The sequence below is a fragment of the Salvelinus fontinalis genome, chromosome 18 (assembly GCF_029448725.1).
Source record: "Salvelinus fontinalis isolate EN_2023a chromosome 18, ASM2944872v1, whole genome shotgun sequence".
NCBI lineage: Eukaryota > Metazoa > Chordata > Actinopteri > Salmoniformes > Salmonidae > Salvelinus > Salvelinus fontinalis.
In genome coordinates this window covers 26,313,255-26,329,758 of record NC_074682.1, presented here as the reverse complement: position 1 = coordinate 26,329,758, position 16,504 = coordinate 26,313,255, and the positions used below count along the sequence as shown (strand labels likewise).

At 43.4% G+C, this 16,504-nt stretch overlaps 1 protein-coding gene across 1 annotated transcript in view; it reads left to right on the top strand.

Moving 5' to 3' along the window:
• The first annotated feature begins 2,355 nt into the window (after positions 1-2,355).
• The window catches only part of rhobtb3 (Rho related BTB domain containing 3), a 32,982-nt gene continuing 18,833 nt past the window's right edge, over positions 2,356-16,504 (top strand). Inside the window, exons 1-2 of the mRNA XM_055868779.1 lie at positions 2,356-5,117; positions 5,566-5,794. Of these exons, the coding sequence (XP_055724754.1) occupies positions 5,116-5,117; positions 5,566-5,794 (231 nt within the window). The 5' untranslated portion in view covers positions 2,356-5,115. The remainder of the gene's footprint in view (positions 5,118-5,565; positions 5,795-16,504) is intronic.

Here is a 16,504-nt window from a genome sequence, read left to right as displayed (position 1 = left end):
GAATTTATACCAGATTTTGAAACTTAGGGCAGAAGAGGATGATCCCATTTTACTGAAGTGGTTAACAGAGCGTACCACAATGTACACAGGCCCCAAAGCACAGAATGAAATTCTGAACATCATGGCCAATAGTCATTCGAGGCATTGCAGCTGAGATTAGGTCTCTTCCGATTGTACAATTTTCATTAATTGTTGATGGTACTCAAGATGTCTCTGGTGCTGAACAGGAGAGTGTCTGTCTGCGTTATGTTGACCATGACCATGTCCCTCACAAGGAGTTTATTGGGCTATACAGGGTGTCGGAGACAACAGGCGAGGGCATTGCGAAAGTGCCAACTGATGTGTTGTTGAGGAAACCCGCAAACATATGCTCGGTTCTTTTGTTCAGTAGTGTGTATAGCAGTGGTTCTCAACCTTTTTGGGGTACTGGAACCCCTGCATATTTTGAGGCAAGGCAGGCAAGGTTTTGAGCAGTCCTCAGGGACCTCCACCCCCTCTATATTATATGTAAACTTACTGGAAACCTTGTGGTACTGACTACATTCATTACACTTTTTTATTTCACGGACCCCTTGCAATTAGTCCATGGACCCCTGTTTGAGAACCCCTGGTGTAATTGATATTTGTTCTTTTGTTTAGTAGTTTTCAGGACACTTACAAATGATTTATTTCATGTTATTTTATTTAAAATGGCCTACTTTGTGCGACATACTTGTCCATAGCTGCTGTTTGAAGAGTTGAGACACTGACTGAGTTGAGACACTGACTGAGTTGAGACACTGACTGAGTTGAGACACTGGCTGAGTTGAGACACTGGCTGAGTTGAGACACTGGCTGAGTTGAGACACTGGCTGAGTTGAGACACTGGCTGAGTTGAGACACTGGCTGAGTTGAGACACTGGCTGAGTTGAGACACTGGCTGAGTTGAGACACTGGCTGAGTTGAGACACTGAAGGATATTTTGTTTGATTTATTTGGGTTTTTCATTGAAGTAGTTATTTTGCTTTTAGAACTACTTATTTTAAGCTTTTTGTTCTTGCAAAGATATTGTAGACTCAGGCCAGGTGGACATATTTAATGACTATATAAATGTATCAGAAAAAGTCCAATTAAAAGGTCAATTCAATACGGAGACCAACTTTGTGATGGTTCTCAATGGAGATTCTTTTAGATGTGATCACACCATGTTCATTGTATTTATGAAAACTACACCCATACAGTGTACAGTACCATTGTCACCTACTGACCTTTCTTGATATTGCTGGTTGTAAGTACGAATACCTGCATACATACTGGACTGGTAAGGAGCACTGCTATAACTATTATTAGTAGTAGAATTATAATGATTTAAACATTTGAACAAGTTGGGAAAACCCTTCAGTTAACCACTGTACCTATCAATTATCCAGTTGTAGGAATTATGGTTCCTCAATATACATTTAACAACGTATGCTATGTGTTACAGCACTACTTTTGGTGTCCCCCTCAGGAATTGCTCTTGAGAAAATTTAATGTAATTGTCCCCTCCAAGGTTGATCTCAGATTTTCGCCCCTGGCTGTCCAGAATAAAAAACCCTGTATGGTTCTTCAAAAGGATCTACAAGAACCTTTGAGATTGAGAAAGGTTATTTATAGAACCCTTCTCCATAAAGGTTATATAAAATACCATAAGAAAGGGTTCTGTATATCCCCAAAATGTTTGTAACCATAGTGAAAGCCTGTTTTGGTGCTATATAGAACCTTTTTTAATGTTTCTTTCTAGAACCTTATGAACGGGTTATTTATAGCACCATACAGTTTCCATTTAGAACCTTATGAGCATGGTTCTTTATTGAACCTTAAAAAAAGGGTTCTATATACTGTAGCACCAAAAAGAGTTCCGCTATGGTTACAAGACAAAGAACCCCTATCTGGTACTATTTAGAAGAAAATTAAATTGTTCCTTTGAAAATCGAATCCACATATTACCAGCCAATTTCTCACCACAAAGGAGCATTATTATGCTTCGAGTTGAGAGTGATCGACATAGTTGTACTCTATCGCCCTTTGAATAGCAGAAGTCAGTGGTCCGGGAATTTGTGTGGGGGGCATATTAATGTGCTCTCGTGCGTGAATGATCCTGTTTTCTTCTGCTGACCTGCAGTAACCTCCGATGCACGCGAATAGAGCCACAAGCCCTTATGTGACGCATTGCATTTCATCAAGACATGACAAATGCCCAAGGTAACATAAAGCTGAGCACAATAATAACTAAGAAATTAAATATTATAATATAGTACATTTACATTACATTTTAGTCATTTAGCAGACGCTCTTATCCAGAGAGTGCATACATTTTATTACATTTTTTTTATTTTTTATTTTTTATAGTAATGCAATTCACAAACGTAGGCATGCACAATCAAACAATGTGGGGTTATAGATGTTATTTTTAGGAGAGTCATGTCATGGAAAGGTAGGTTAATAGACTCTTAGGATTTATTTGGTCCCAGACAAGGGCACATTTGGTAAGCATTCCAGTGCAAAGTATACGACTGTTTCTTTTGAAGGCATGAATATAAAATAGAAAACATTATTCGCTATGTCAGTCATAGTGCAGGTCTGAGTTCACCAACTCTGTCTGAACCCTGTTCTTCTATGCAGAAGACTGTGTTAGCCTGTGTAAGCTAAAGGCTACTTATCGTGCAAGCTGAAACACCTGCATTACACTCGGACAGTGTTAGCTCGGACAGTGTTAGCCCGCTGAGCTAAGGTGCAAAGGCATTTGCTCTGGGAGTCAATGCAAATCTTCAGGTCTCACTTAGGCAAGATGCTCTTCACATGAGCGTGGTTCACCGAACAACCCCTGTTACATATAGGCCTAATGGCTACCCCCAAGCCATTAGACTGCTGAGCAATTAATCAAATGGCCACCCAGACTATTTACATTACACTGCTGCTACTTGCTGTTTATTATCTATGCATAGTCACTTTACCCCCATCTACATGTACAAATTACCTCGACTAACCTGTACCCCCGCACAATGACTCAGTACCAGGGTATGAATATAGCCTCGTTACTGTTATTTTATTGTGTTACTTTTTATAATATTTTTTACTTTAGTTTATTTAGTAAATCTTTTCTTTACTCTATTTCTTGAACTGCATTGTTGGTTAAGGGCTTGTAAGCATTTCACGGTAAGGTCTACACCTGTTGTATTTGGCGCATGTGACAAATCAAATTTGATTTGTCTTCATGTCTGTCCCCCTGAGGGAACAACCCCATTAAGATCCTGGGGTTTGTCCAAAGGGGACTCTACCTACTGCACATAACTCATTAAAAGTGAGAGGTATTGACATGTTAAGTGCACCGAGCTGTCTGTTTGAACTACTGGCACACAGCTCGTACACTCATGCATACCCTACAAGACATGCCACAAGAGGTCTCTTCACAGTCCCCAAGTCCAGAACAGACTATGGGATGGGCACAGTACTACATAGAGCCATGAGTACATGGAACTCTATTCCACATCAAGTAACTGATGCAAGCAGAAAAATTTGATTTAAAAAACTGATAAAAATACACCTTATGGAACAGTGGGGACGGTGGAGCTACACAAACATAGGCACAGCCACATGCATACAGACACACTTTAACACACACACTATACACAGGTACACATGGATTTTGTATTGTAGATATGTGTTAGTGGTGGAGTAGGGGCCCGAGGGCACACATTGTGTTGTGAAACCTGTGAATGTATTGTAATGTTTTAAAAATTGTATAAATTGCCTTCATTTTGCTGGACCCCAGGAAGAGTAGCTGCTGCCAATGGGGATCTGTAATAAATACAAATACTACAGTATCACACTGCATCAATCAATTAACACCAATTGTTCCATCGACTCAAGCCTAATTAGCATATAAGCCAGCTTCAACACTGCTTCATTATCATGACATTATCACACCGTTATCATTCAATTACCATACCATGATCATGTCATTATCATTGAATAATGCAGTGTCTTGGTGCATAGACCCTATTGGCGATCATGTCACGACTTCAAGAACTGCAAGTCAATTCCATACATTGATTGGGAGAGTAAATTAGCCTCATTCATTATACATGATCATAGATTGCTGAGAGGCGCAATGTTGGAATAGACAATTATCTTGCAATCACTATATTATTATTGTGAGAATAGAGCGGTCCAGTGTTTGTCACTTTGTCGAAGTGACATGTTTTAACGATAATCCCTCCTAATTTAGCTTCTGTTGGATTTATTTGTGTTCACAGCCACTGAATAATGCAAATCAAAGACCATGTTGTCAAACCCAATCACTTGCATTCATTATTATCAGCTGGAATAATAAGAATGAATAAGATTAGGTCAACGAACGGGCGAGTTTTTGTATACAGACTATGGAGGAAACAGTGGGTGTGTTGAGAGGGCCGCGTAGAGTGTGAACATAACAATGCAATTTGGGCTGCGCGTCATTTGTGGATGTGTGGTTTTGTTGGCGTGTGTGTGTGTATGCACTGTAAGTGTGTGTCTAGTCTTTGTTGCTGAGTCAGGCGAGTCCACTCTCCAGGTCTGTTGCTCTTTTCCATTCTTTCCCCCTTCTCCCTCTCCCCTCTCTCGCTCTCGGTCTCTCGCTGTACATTATCTCCCCACTTTTCTTCCTCTGCCCAGGGGACTTTGTTTTATAAGGTGACGTCAATTTTCATTGGATCGAGCCGTGGCACGAGCCTCATGTTCTGCTTTCTCCGCCTAGTTTTTTATTTTCATTTTTTAAAACCAATTTACAACTTGTTTCTTTTTTTTTAGCGCATTGGTAGTCCATGTCGCCGGCTAGATCCAAGCGGTGTTTACATTCTTGCATGCCTGGACGTAGCGTCTCTATGCGGACAGGACATTACCGTAAACTGTAGGAGGTTGTGCTTTATGAATGAACAACGAGAAGGAAATACAACAATCCAAACGTGATCGCGGTGAGCGAGCCACCGATATGAGGGATTAGCGTCCCTGTACCAGAGACTCATTGCGGAAAGCCTTTCACTGCGGACTCATGTGAAAACGCATCGGGGGAGAACGTGTTTAAGAGGCATTGACCAGCGGAAAACCGTGGTGACCATGTAAGTTGCTCTCTCTACCTCCCCTTGCATGTATGTGCGTGCACCACACGTTTTGCCAAAAATAGGTTATAGGATTAGGCAATATCCTAATGATAATAATAATAATATTTATAGTAATGATAATAATGCAATTCTCCAATTATTTTCTAATCTAAAAAATTCAGACGGAGCATCGCCTGTCAAGTGTCATTCGCTCAATGACACAACGTGATGCATTGTCTCCGTGATAGACATGTATAATAAGGAAAAAATGCACTTCTTAATTTCCTCCTTGCTGCATCCCTCACAGGTACAGCATTAGAGACGTGTTCACCACACTTTCCCCCTAAATTACATTCCCTCCTTTGCTGCATTCAACAATGCATTTGAGAGACACATGACATTCACTCCCATGGTGTACCAGGTTCCGACTTTCACTGTGTCCCCCGCTGGTGTGCTTTGCTTACAGGTCCATTCATATTGTTGCGCTGGGCAGCGAGTGCCCTGGGGGAGTGAGGCCCGGGGAAGAGGCCATGGGTCAGGGCCAGCTCCAGGGGGGCCTGCTGTGGAGCTACTTGGGCCATGGAGCTGTGGCTGGAGGACCTGAGGAGAGCAGTCTGTCCAACTCGGCCTTCATGGAGTACACATCCCGCGTGTTTGGAGACGTCACTGTGGTGGTGCAGGACTGCCCTAGCTGGGTGGGTGTGTGTGTGTGTGTGTGTGTGTGTGTGTGTGTGTGTGTGTGTGTGTGTGTGTGTGTGTGTGTGTGTGTGTGTGTGTGTGTGTGTGTGTGTGTGTGTGTGTGTGTGTGTGGTGAGTCAGAGGGTTGTTATGTAGGTTTGGCCCTGGAGCTGTTAGGGTGGGTGAGTGTGTGGGGGGCTGTGATAGAGTAAAGGGAAGGGGGGCTGGAAAAGGGGGAGTACAAGAAATAGGGTTTGAGAGTGTTGCAAGTGAGAGACCAAATGACTTGCACAGTTCTGTAATGTGATAAGAAATTATTGAGAGTTAAAACAGACAAGCGTCGTCCCCTGTGGGAGTGTTTTATTTTTTTTGCAAATGAACTCAGTCCGGCATTTAACTTACTCTTGAAAGTTGTAATAATAGAATGGACAAGGTGCAATTTCGAAATTGGATAGTGCATCATCAGTTTTTCTCTTGTCATTTGCACTTTAGTCATTTAGCGGAGCGACTAACATTTAGTGCATTCATCTTAAAATAGCTAGGTGGGACAACCACATATCAGCAAAATCCCAGCTAGAATGGGGGGGGTGGGGGGGGGGGGGTGTAGAGTGAAGTGCAAGTGTTGGTTTAGGAAAAAAATAAATAAGGTGGGGGGGGGGGGGGGGGGGGGGGGGGGGTGAGAAAGGGGATTATTTAAGAAACTCTGAAGAGTTAGGGTTTCAGGTGCTTTTGGAAGATGGGAATCTGCTGTCCTAGATTCAGGGGAAAGCTGGTTCCACCATTGGGGTGCCAGGACAGAGAAGAGCTTGGACTGGGCTGAGCGGGAGCTGCCTTCCTGTAGGGGTGGGAGGGCCAAGAGACCAGAGGTCGCAGAACGTAGTGCTTGGGTTGGGGTATAGGGTTTGTGGTTGTAGGGGCAGTTCCTCTGGCTGCTCCGTAGGCAAGTACCATGGTCTTGTATTGGATGTGAGCTTCGACTGGAAGCCAGTAGAGTGTGCAGAGGAGTGGGGTGACATGGGAGAGCTTGGGAAGGTTGAAAAGCAGGCAGGCTGCTGTGTTCTGGATAAATTGCAGGGGTTTGATGCACAAGCAGGGAGCCCAGCCAACAGTGAGTTGGCAGAAGTCCAGACTGGAGATGACAAGTGTCTGGATTAGGACCTGCACCGCTTCCTGTGTGAGGTAGGGTCGTACTCTACGGATGTTGTAGAGCATGAACCTGCAGGAGCGAGTCACTGCTTTGATGTTTGCAGAGAATGACAGGGTGTTGTCCAGGGTAACGCCAAGGTTCTTTGCACTCTGGGAGGTGCGACACTGGGGAGTTGTCAACCGTGATGGAGAGGTCTTTGAGCGGGCAGGCTTTCCCTGGGAGGAAGAGATGCTCGGTTTCGTGAAGGTTGAGCTTGAGGTGGTGACACCCAAGCTGAGATACCTGCCAGGCACGCAGAGATGCATGTTGCCACCTGGGTGTCGGGGGGGGGGGGTAGCGCCTCCATGCTCTGGACACTACGCTGACAGACACAGCAAACCTTCTTGCCACAGCTCGCATTGATGTGCCATCCTGGATGAGCTGCACCACCTGAGCCACTTGTGTGGGTTGTAGACTCCGTCTCATGCTACCACTAGAGTGAGAGCACCGCCAGCATTCAAAAGTGACCAAAACATCAGCCAGGAAGCATAGGAACTGAGAAGTGGTCTGTGGTCACCACCTGCAGAACCATTCCTTTATTGGGGGTGTCTTGCTAATTGCCTATAATTTCCACCTTTTGTCTATTCCATTTGCACAACAGCATGTGAAATTTATTGTCAATCAGTGTTGCTTCCTAAGTGGACAGTTTGATTTCACAGAAGTGTGATTGACTTGGAGTTACATTGTGTTGTTTAAGTGTTCCCTTAATTTTTTTGAGCAGTGTATATAATGAATAGGAATTGGGTGGGTTGAGATTATTAAATATAAAAGCACTACACCTCTCTCTAAAAGCTTCACTTATTCAAACATTTTACTTGAACCCTAAATGGTTCTCAAGTAGATTACTAAGAAAAGTTAATCCATTGTTTAAAAATGGCCTTTTTGCCTTTGTGCAGATTACCATGTCACATTTTCGATTAATTGAAAATGCAACTTTTTCAAAGTTTCTCCCTTTTTCAAACAAGCATTGCAGAGCTGGCTACAATTTCAATTTAATTCCAATGAAAAGATAGAACAAATATTACAACAAATATTATGGCTGAACTCAAATGTGCTGGTTGATAAAATACCTGTATTTATGAGAAAGATGTTTGTAAAGGTATATTGTTCTTAAATGATATTGTAAATTGGAATGGTAGAGTTATGTGCTTCATGGAGTTATCAGAATTGTATGGGAAGGTCTACTCAATCCAAGAGTACAACCAATTGATTACAGCATTACCCCCAAAATGGAGGAGGCAGGTGGCAGGAGGAGGAGGTAGGGAACTGGTCTGTCTGCCCAATATAAAGGATTAAAACTGGCGAAGGAATAAAAATGGCATAAATAGGAAAGTATACCAGTTTCATTTGATGACCAGGATGTTGGCAACTGTGCCATACAGATTGCAAAGTAGTTGGAAATAGATTTTTGATGTACCGATTCCATGGTACAGGGTGTATGAGTTGATATATAAAACGACACACGATTCAAGACTTCGTGCTTTTCAGCTAAAATTATTATATAGAATTCTTGCCACCAGCAAAATGTTGAATATTTGGGGCATAAAATCATTGAAGCTCTGCAGATTTTGTTTTAAGAATACAGAATCAATAGACCATTTATTTTGGTATTGCCCTCAGGTCGCCTGTTTCTGGTCTCAGGTTCAGGAATGGCTGAAAATGCATAGCATTGATCTTAAATTGACCCTAGAAATAGTACTGTTAGGAGATCTGGAGAGACCGGGTCAGTCAATTACTAATATACTAATACTCTTAGTAAAAGTATTTATCTTCAACAACTCTGTAGATTCTATTCAATTAGATAGATTGAAATTGTACGTTAAACATCACAGCACAGTTGAAAGATATGTTGCGTAGAAATCCGACGAGGGTGGCCAGCAGAGATAGGTGGGATGGGCGGAGGGAAGCTGAGGGTTGGAATGTGGGTGGAATTGGAGACAAGTGGAAGTGAAGTTGCTGTGAATGATGGTCAAAGATAAAAGTCAAAAATAAAGTCAAAATAAAACATAATAAAAAGTATGTTTGAATGACACTGAGGGGCAGTGTTTTTACAACTAATGCCGGTTTGCCTGAGGCTGATGCCGTGCAGGTGTTTGTACACATGCATATACACACACACTCTCATTCAAATACACACATACACGAACACACACACATGTAATAGTGCCAGACATGCATTCAAACATATACAGTTGGCATCGCTGTTATGATTTTAGTCATCCTTGATGTCCTTTGTTTATTATTAATATTTGTAAATGTTTTTGCATTGTTGTTTGTGAGAAGTGAGCAGATCACCAGAGATGGTTTGGAGAAGGGAGGAGGGGATGGGATCAATCTGGCAGGTTGTTGGGCGGCCAGACCTCACTAGTCACAGGATTTTGTCTGGAGAAAGAATTCAAGGCGTACGGTAGTTCTGTGTCAGCAGGACCAGTGGACTCAATAGAGCAGATGTCGTCAACCTTTTTTAAAAAGTGGTTGATAAAGTCATCCTCAGAGAGGGAGGAAGGAGGGGGCGGAGGGTTAAGAAGGGTTGAGAAGGTGGAAAATAGTTTCCTAGGGTTAGAGGAAGAACCTTGACATTTAGAGGGATAGAAAGTGGCTTTAGCAGCAGATACAGAGGAAGAGAAGGTAGAGAGGAGGAAGTGAAAAGATGATAGGTCCTCCGGAAGTTTACCTCCATTTTCGCTCAGATGCCTGCAGCCTTGTTCTGTAAGTTCGCAATGAGTAACTCAGCCATGGAGCAGGAGGGGAGGGCCAAGCCGGCCGGGAGGAAAGGGGGCAGTGCGAGTGACTCATAGGATGCAGAAAGGGAGGAGAGTAGGGTCGAAGAGACAGAATCCGGAGAAAGGAGGGAGAAGGATTTAGCAGAAGGGAGAGATGATAGGATAGAAGAGTAGTGGGAGATAGAGAGCGAAGATTATGACAGCGCATGACCATCTGGGTAGGGGCTGAGTGGCTAGGGTTGAAGAAAGGGAGACAGAAACAGAAAGAAAGTAATGATCAGAGACCTGAAAGGGGGTTGCAGTGACATTAGTAGGAGAACAGACTCTAGTAAAGATGAGGTCAAGCGTATTGCCTGCCTTGTGAATTGGAGGGGGTTGGGAAAGGGTGAGGTCAAAAGAGGTAAGGAGGGGAAAAGAGAGATCTGGAAATGTCAGGAGGTTGAAGTCTCCAAGTACGAAGAGTGGTGAGCCATCGTCAGGAAATTAGCTTATCAAGGTGTCAAGCTCATTGAGGGACTCTCCAAGGGCACCTGGTGGGCGATAGATGATAACAATGTTATGCTTGAGTAGACAAGTAACAGTGACAGCATGGAATTCAAATGAGGAGATGGACAGGTAAAAGAGGGAGAAAAGAGAAATCTCCACTTAGGAGAAATTAGTAGCCCTGTGCCACCACCGCGACGACCAGATGCTCTTGGTCTATGAGGGAAAACGTAGTCAGATGAAGAGAGAGCAGCTGGAGTAGCAGTGTTCTCTGGGGTGATCTGTCAGGGCAAAAAAGTCAAGGGACTGGGTAGCATAGGGGTAGCATAGGCTGAGATGAATTCTGCGTTCTTGACTGCAGATCGGCAGTTCCAAACACGGCCAGAGACCTGGAGTTTCACATGAGTTGTATGCATAGGATACACTAAATTACACTGAACAAAAATATAAACGCAACATGTAAAGTGTTGGTCCCATGTTTCATGAGGTGAAATAAAAGATCACAGAAATGTTCCATATGCACAAAAAACGTATTTCTCTCATATGTTGTGCATAAATTTGTTTACATCCTTGTTAGTGAGCATTTCTCCTTTGCCAAGGTAATCCATCCACCTGACAGGTGTGGCATATCAAGAAGCTGATTAAACAGAATGATCATTACACAGGTGCATCTTGTGCTAGGAACAATAAAAGGCCACTCTACAATGTGCAGTTTTGTCACACAACACAATGCCACAGATGTTTTGAGGGAGTGTGCAATTGGCATGCTGACTGCAGGAATGTTCACCAGAGCTGTTGCCAGAGAATTGAATGTCATGTTCTCTACCATGAGCCGCCTCCAACGTCATTTAGAGAATTTGGCAGTACATCCAACTCGGCTCACAACCGCAGACCACGTGTATGGCGTTGTGTGGGGGTGAGCGGTGTGCTGATGTCAACGTTGGGAACAGAGTGCCACATGGTGGCGGTGGGGTTATGGTATGGGAAGGCATAATCTAAGGACAACGAACACAATTGCATTTTATCGATGGCAATTTGAATGCACAGAAATACCATGATGTGATCCTGAGGCCCATTTTTATTAAGGTATCTGTGACCAACAGATGCATATCTGTATTCCCCGTCATATGAAATTCTTAGTGTAGAGCCTAATGAATTGATTTCAATTGACTGATTTCCTCATATGAACTGTAACTCAGTCAAATTGTTGCATGTTGCGTTTATAATTTTGTTCAGTATAGAAGGGTTACAGCCAAGGGCTGGGGAGTGTCTGTAAAGCCTGCAGGGAGAGGAGCAAACAGGGTATAGATAAAACACATACAGTTGACAAAGCTACAAAAGAACAAAAGGAAATCATCAGAAAATACACTATATAAACAAAAGTATTTGGACACCCTTCAAATTAGTGGATTCGACTATTTCAGCCACAAACAATGCTGACGGGTATAAAGTCGAGCACACGGCAATGCAATCTTCATAGACAAACATTGGCAGTAGAATGGTTGTTACTGACAATGGCATTTGATATTTTCAGTGGTATTGTTAACAAACACACCACCATAAAGAAAATGAGAATTAAACAGGTTCAGCCCCTGGTTCGACCGTGATTTTGCAGAGTTCTCCACCTCAAGAATTGGATTTGGTGAAAGGTTCGGTACACGCATACTCAGGCTGACTGACTATCGTTCAGGCAAATTAGAAATAGGTGCACTCAGGCTATACGGAAGGCCAAAGTTAGTTACTTAAAGAAGCAGTTCTTTCTCTGTGGGTCTAACCCCAAGAAGATCTGGAAAACGGTTAAAGACCTGGAGAATAAACCCTCCTCCTCACAGCTGCCCATGTCCCTTAATGTTGATGGTGTGGTTGTTACTGACAAAAAGCACATGGCTGAGCTCTTTAATCACCACTTCATTAAGTCAGGATTCCTATTTGACTTAGCCATGCCTCCTTGCCTGTCCAACATTTCCTCATCTCCCACCCCTTCTAATGCGACTATCTCTGATGCTTCTCCCTCTTTTCCCCCTGCCCTGTTACAAAGTTTCTCCCTGCAGGCAGTCACTGAGTTCGACATGCTAAAGGAGATCCTTAAACTTGACCCCAAAAAGCCATCTGGGTCAGATGGTTTAGACCCTTTCTTCTTTAAGGTTGCTGCCCCTATCATCGCCAAGCCTGTCTCTCCTTTCTGGGGAGGTTCCCATTGCTTGGAAGGCAGCCACAGTTCGTCCTTTAAAGGGGATATCAAGCTGATCCTAACTGTTATAGGCCTATTTCTATTTTGCCCTGTTTATCAAAAGTGTTGGAAAAACTTGTCAATAATCAACTGACTGGCTTTCTTGATGTCTATAGTATTCTCTCGGGTATGCAATCTGGTTTCCGCTTAGGTTATGGATGTGTCACTGCAACCTTAATCAATGAAGCCACCATTGCCCTTGATTCTATCTAAGCAATATTGTGCTGATATTTTTATTGACTTGGCCAAAGCTTTTGATACGGTAGACCATTCCATTCCTGTGGGCCGGCTAAGGAGTATTGGTCTCTCTGAGGGGTCTTTGGCCTGGTTTGCTAACTACCTTTCTCAAAGAGTGAGGTGTATATGGTCAGAAAATCTGCTGTCTCAGCCACTGCCTGTCACCAAGGGAGTACCCCAAGGCTCGATCCTAGGCCCCACGCTCTCCTCAATTTACATCAACAACATAGCTCAGGCAGTAGGAAGCTCTCTCATCCATTTATATGCAGATGATAGTCTTATACTCAGCTGGCCCCTCCCTGGATTTAGTGTTACATGCTCAACAACAAAGCTTTCTTAGTGTCCAACAAGCTTTCTCAATCCTTAACCTTGTTCTGAACACCTCCAAAACAAAGGTCATGTGGTTTGGTAAGAAGAATGTCCCTCTTCCCACAGGTGTTATTACTACCTTTGAGGGTTAAGAGTTTAAGGTAGTCACCTCATACAAGTACTTGGAGGATGGCTAGACGGTGCACTGTCCTTCTCTCAACACATATCAAAGCTGCAGGCTAAAGATAAATCTAGACTTGGTTTCCTCTATCGTAATCACTCCTCTTTCACCCCATCTGCCAAACTAAACCTGATTCAGATGACCATCCTACCTATGCTAGATTACGGAGACATAATTTATAGATCGGCAGGTAAGGGTGCTCTCGAGCGGCTAGATGTGCTTTACCATTCGGCCATCAGTTTTGTCACCAATGCTCCTTATAGGACACTTCACTGCACTCTATACTCCTCTGTAAACTATACCCGTCGCAAGACCCACCGGTTGATGCTTATTTATAAAACCCTCTTAGGCCTCACTCCCCCCATCTGGGATATCTACTGCAGCCCTCATCCTCCACATACAACACCCGTTCTACCAGTCACATTCTGTTAAAGGTCCCCAAAGCACACACATCCCTGGGTCGCTCGTCTTTTCAGTTCGCTGCAGCTAGGGACTGGAACGAGCTGCAACAAACACTCAAACTGGACAGTTTTATCTCAATCTCTTAATTAAAAGACTCAATCATGGACACTCTTACTGACAGTTGTGGCTGCTTTGACGGATGTATTGTTGTCTCTACCTTCTTGCCCTTTGTGCTGTTGTCTGTGCCCAATGTTTGCACCATGTTTTGTGCTGCTACCATGTTGTGTTGCTACCATGCTATGTTGTCTTAAGTCTCACTTTATGTAGTGTTGTCTCTCTTGTTGTGATGTGTTTTGTCCTATATTTATAATGTATTTATTTTTTATCCCAGGCCCCCGTCCCCGCAGTAGGCCTTTTGGTAGGCTGTCATTGTAAATAAGAATTTGTTCTTAACTGACTTGCCTAGTTAAATAAAGGTTTTTAAAAAAAAAAGACCCGTACTGAAGAGCTCAGTGACTTTCAACGTGGCACTGTCATAGGATGCCACCTTCACATCAAGTCAGTGTTAGAGCTGCCCGCTCAACTGTAAGTGATGTTATTGTGAAGTGGAAACATCTTGGAGCAACAACGGCTCAGCCACGAAGTGGTAAGCCATACAAGCTCACAGAACAGGACTGCCGAATGCTGAAGCACGTAGCGTGTAAAAATCGTCTGTACTCCGTTGCAACACTCACTACCGAGTTCCAAACTTCCTCTGGTAGCAATGTCAGCACAAGACCTGTTCGTTGGGAGCTTTATGAAATGGGTTTCCATGGCCGAGCAGCTGCACACAAGCCTAACATCACCATGTGCAATGCCAAGCGTCGGCTGAAGGGGTGTAAAGCTTACCAGTTACCAGCTTACCGGGGCAGTGGAAACGTTCTCTGGAGGGATGAATCACACTTCACCATTTGGCAGTCCGACGAATGAATCTGAGAATGGCAGATGCCAGAAGAACGCTACCTGCCCAACTGCATAGTGCCAACTGTACAGTTTGGTGGAGGAGGAATAATGTTCTGGAGCTGTTTTTCCCTGTTTTTCCTGGTTTCCTGGTTCCGGGCTAGGCCTCTTAGTTCCAGTGAAGGGAAATCTTAACTTTACAGCATACATTGACATTCTAGACGATTTGTCTAGAACTTTGTGGCAACAGTTTGGGGAAGGCCCTTTCCTGTTTCAGCATGACAATGCCCCTGTGCACAAAGCGAGGTCCATACAGAAATGGTCTGTCAAGATGGATGTGGAAGAACTTGACTGGCCTGCACAGAGCCCTGACCTCAACCCGATCAAACCCCTTTGGGATGAATTGGAACGACGACTGCAAGCCAGGCCTAATCGCCCAACATCAGTGCCCGACCTCACTAATGCTCTTGTGGCTGAATCGAAGTAAGTCCCCACAGGAATGTTCCAACATCTAGTGAAAAGCCTTCCCAGAAGAGTGGAGGCTGTTATAGCGGCAAAGGAGGGACCAAATCCATATTAAAACCCATGATTTTGGAATGAGATGTTCGACGAGCAGGTGTCCACATACCTTTGGTCATGTAGTGTAACTAGGTACTAGGCAAGATAAGTGAGAGAGTGGTGTGGAGCCTTCCTCTCTTTCCTTCCTCAAATAACTTCAGAGCAGTCTTTGTTTTCCCAACGGTCTTAGTATTTCCGATGAGACCGCCTCTTACAGCTGCTGCTGAGCAACCAGGGGAGACTGAAGTACTAACACTAATTGCTAATTGCCTAGCAGAGGTGAAGAGCAAAGCTCCCAGTATTAATTGATGATTGCCTAGGAGAGGAGAAACCACTCCCCCTCCAATACAGCAACTGATTCCCAAAACAAGTCACAAAGTGCCCTGCACCTTATTCCTGGTTGATGTAATGAGCGGTCAGCAGTTCACACATCAAGTAGGCTACTGTGAAGTCAGGCAGCAGTTAAAGTGGATGGCCCTTGCAAATGAAAAGACAGTACTAAACAACAACAGATAAAGACAAAAAATATACTTATCACTCCTGGAGATGTATCCTAGAGATATTAGGAGTCCTCTAGCTATAGAATGAAGCACCTTAGAGAGCTATTTATAACTTGTTCAAAATGTCCAGATCAACTAGGCATTGTCAGCTACGTTTTGTAGCTAGGTTTTTTAGCCCATAGATTTTGTAGTAATGTTCAAGTCACTCAAATATCACGAGTACACATTAGACATGGTAAAATGTATAGAATTGCAAGAAAATGTGTTTTAAAACTGCAACATTTTCTCTGCACCCCATGACAAAATGTTTAGAATGGCTGGAAATAGGCAGACCATTGTCTTCTCCACAACGATGGCTAATCTTTTCCCTTTCAGGATAGATTTGATTAGTGGAGACAGACGGAGGTTATCAGGGGCCAAGCCAAGCCAGTCCAATAAGCAGGCAGGGAAGAAAGGCCTTTGTTTTGTCACAAGACCATTGTCATCATAAAGGAGTTAGTGAGTCACTCTGCCAGCCACTGTTGATGTTTGTTTACCTGGCTGGCTTGATTGTGACGCGTGCTCTTGAGATGTAACTGCATTTTGAATTCCAAAACCGTTTTTAGCAAGGGCAGTGGAACAAATCTAACCACTTCTCTGAGGGCGTAGATGAGATAGCATGTAATTAAGCATACCACAGCTACTGTTACTATTTTCAATCTTTTTCCAGTATAAAACCTTTGGGGCCTGTTTGGTTTAGGCCAGACCTGGGTTCAAATTGTATTTGAAATCTCTTAAATATGTGAGCGTTGGCTTTGGCCTGCCTGCAGTATCAGATGGGTGGGGTATAACTTTTTGAGGCCACTCTATTGGTTCCTTTAAGACAGGCAAGCTGAATCAAGCACAACTAAGGAAATTGAAATGATTTCCAAAATATTTGAACCCAGGTCTGATGGAGACTGTTTGCAAGTCTCAATTTGCATTTCTTTTTAGTCCAGGA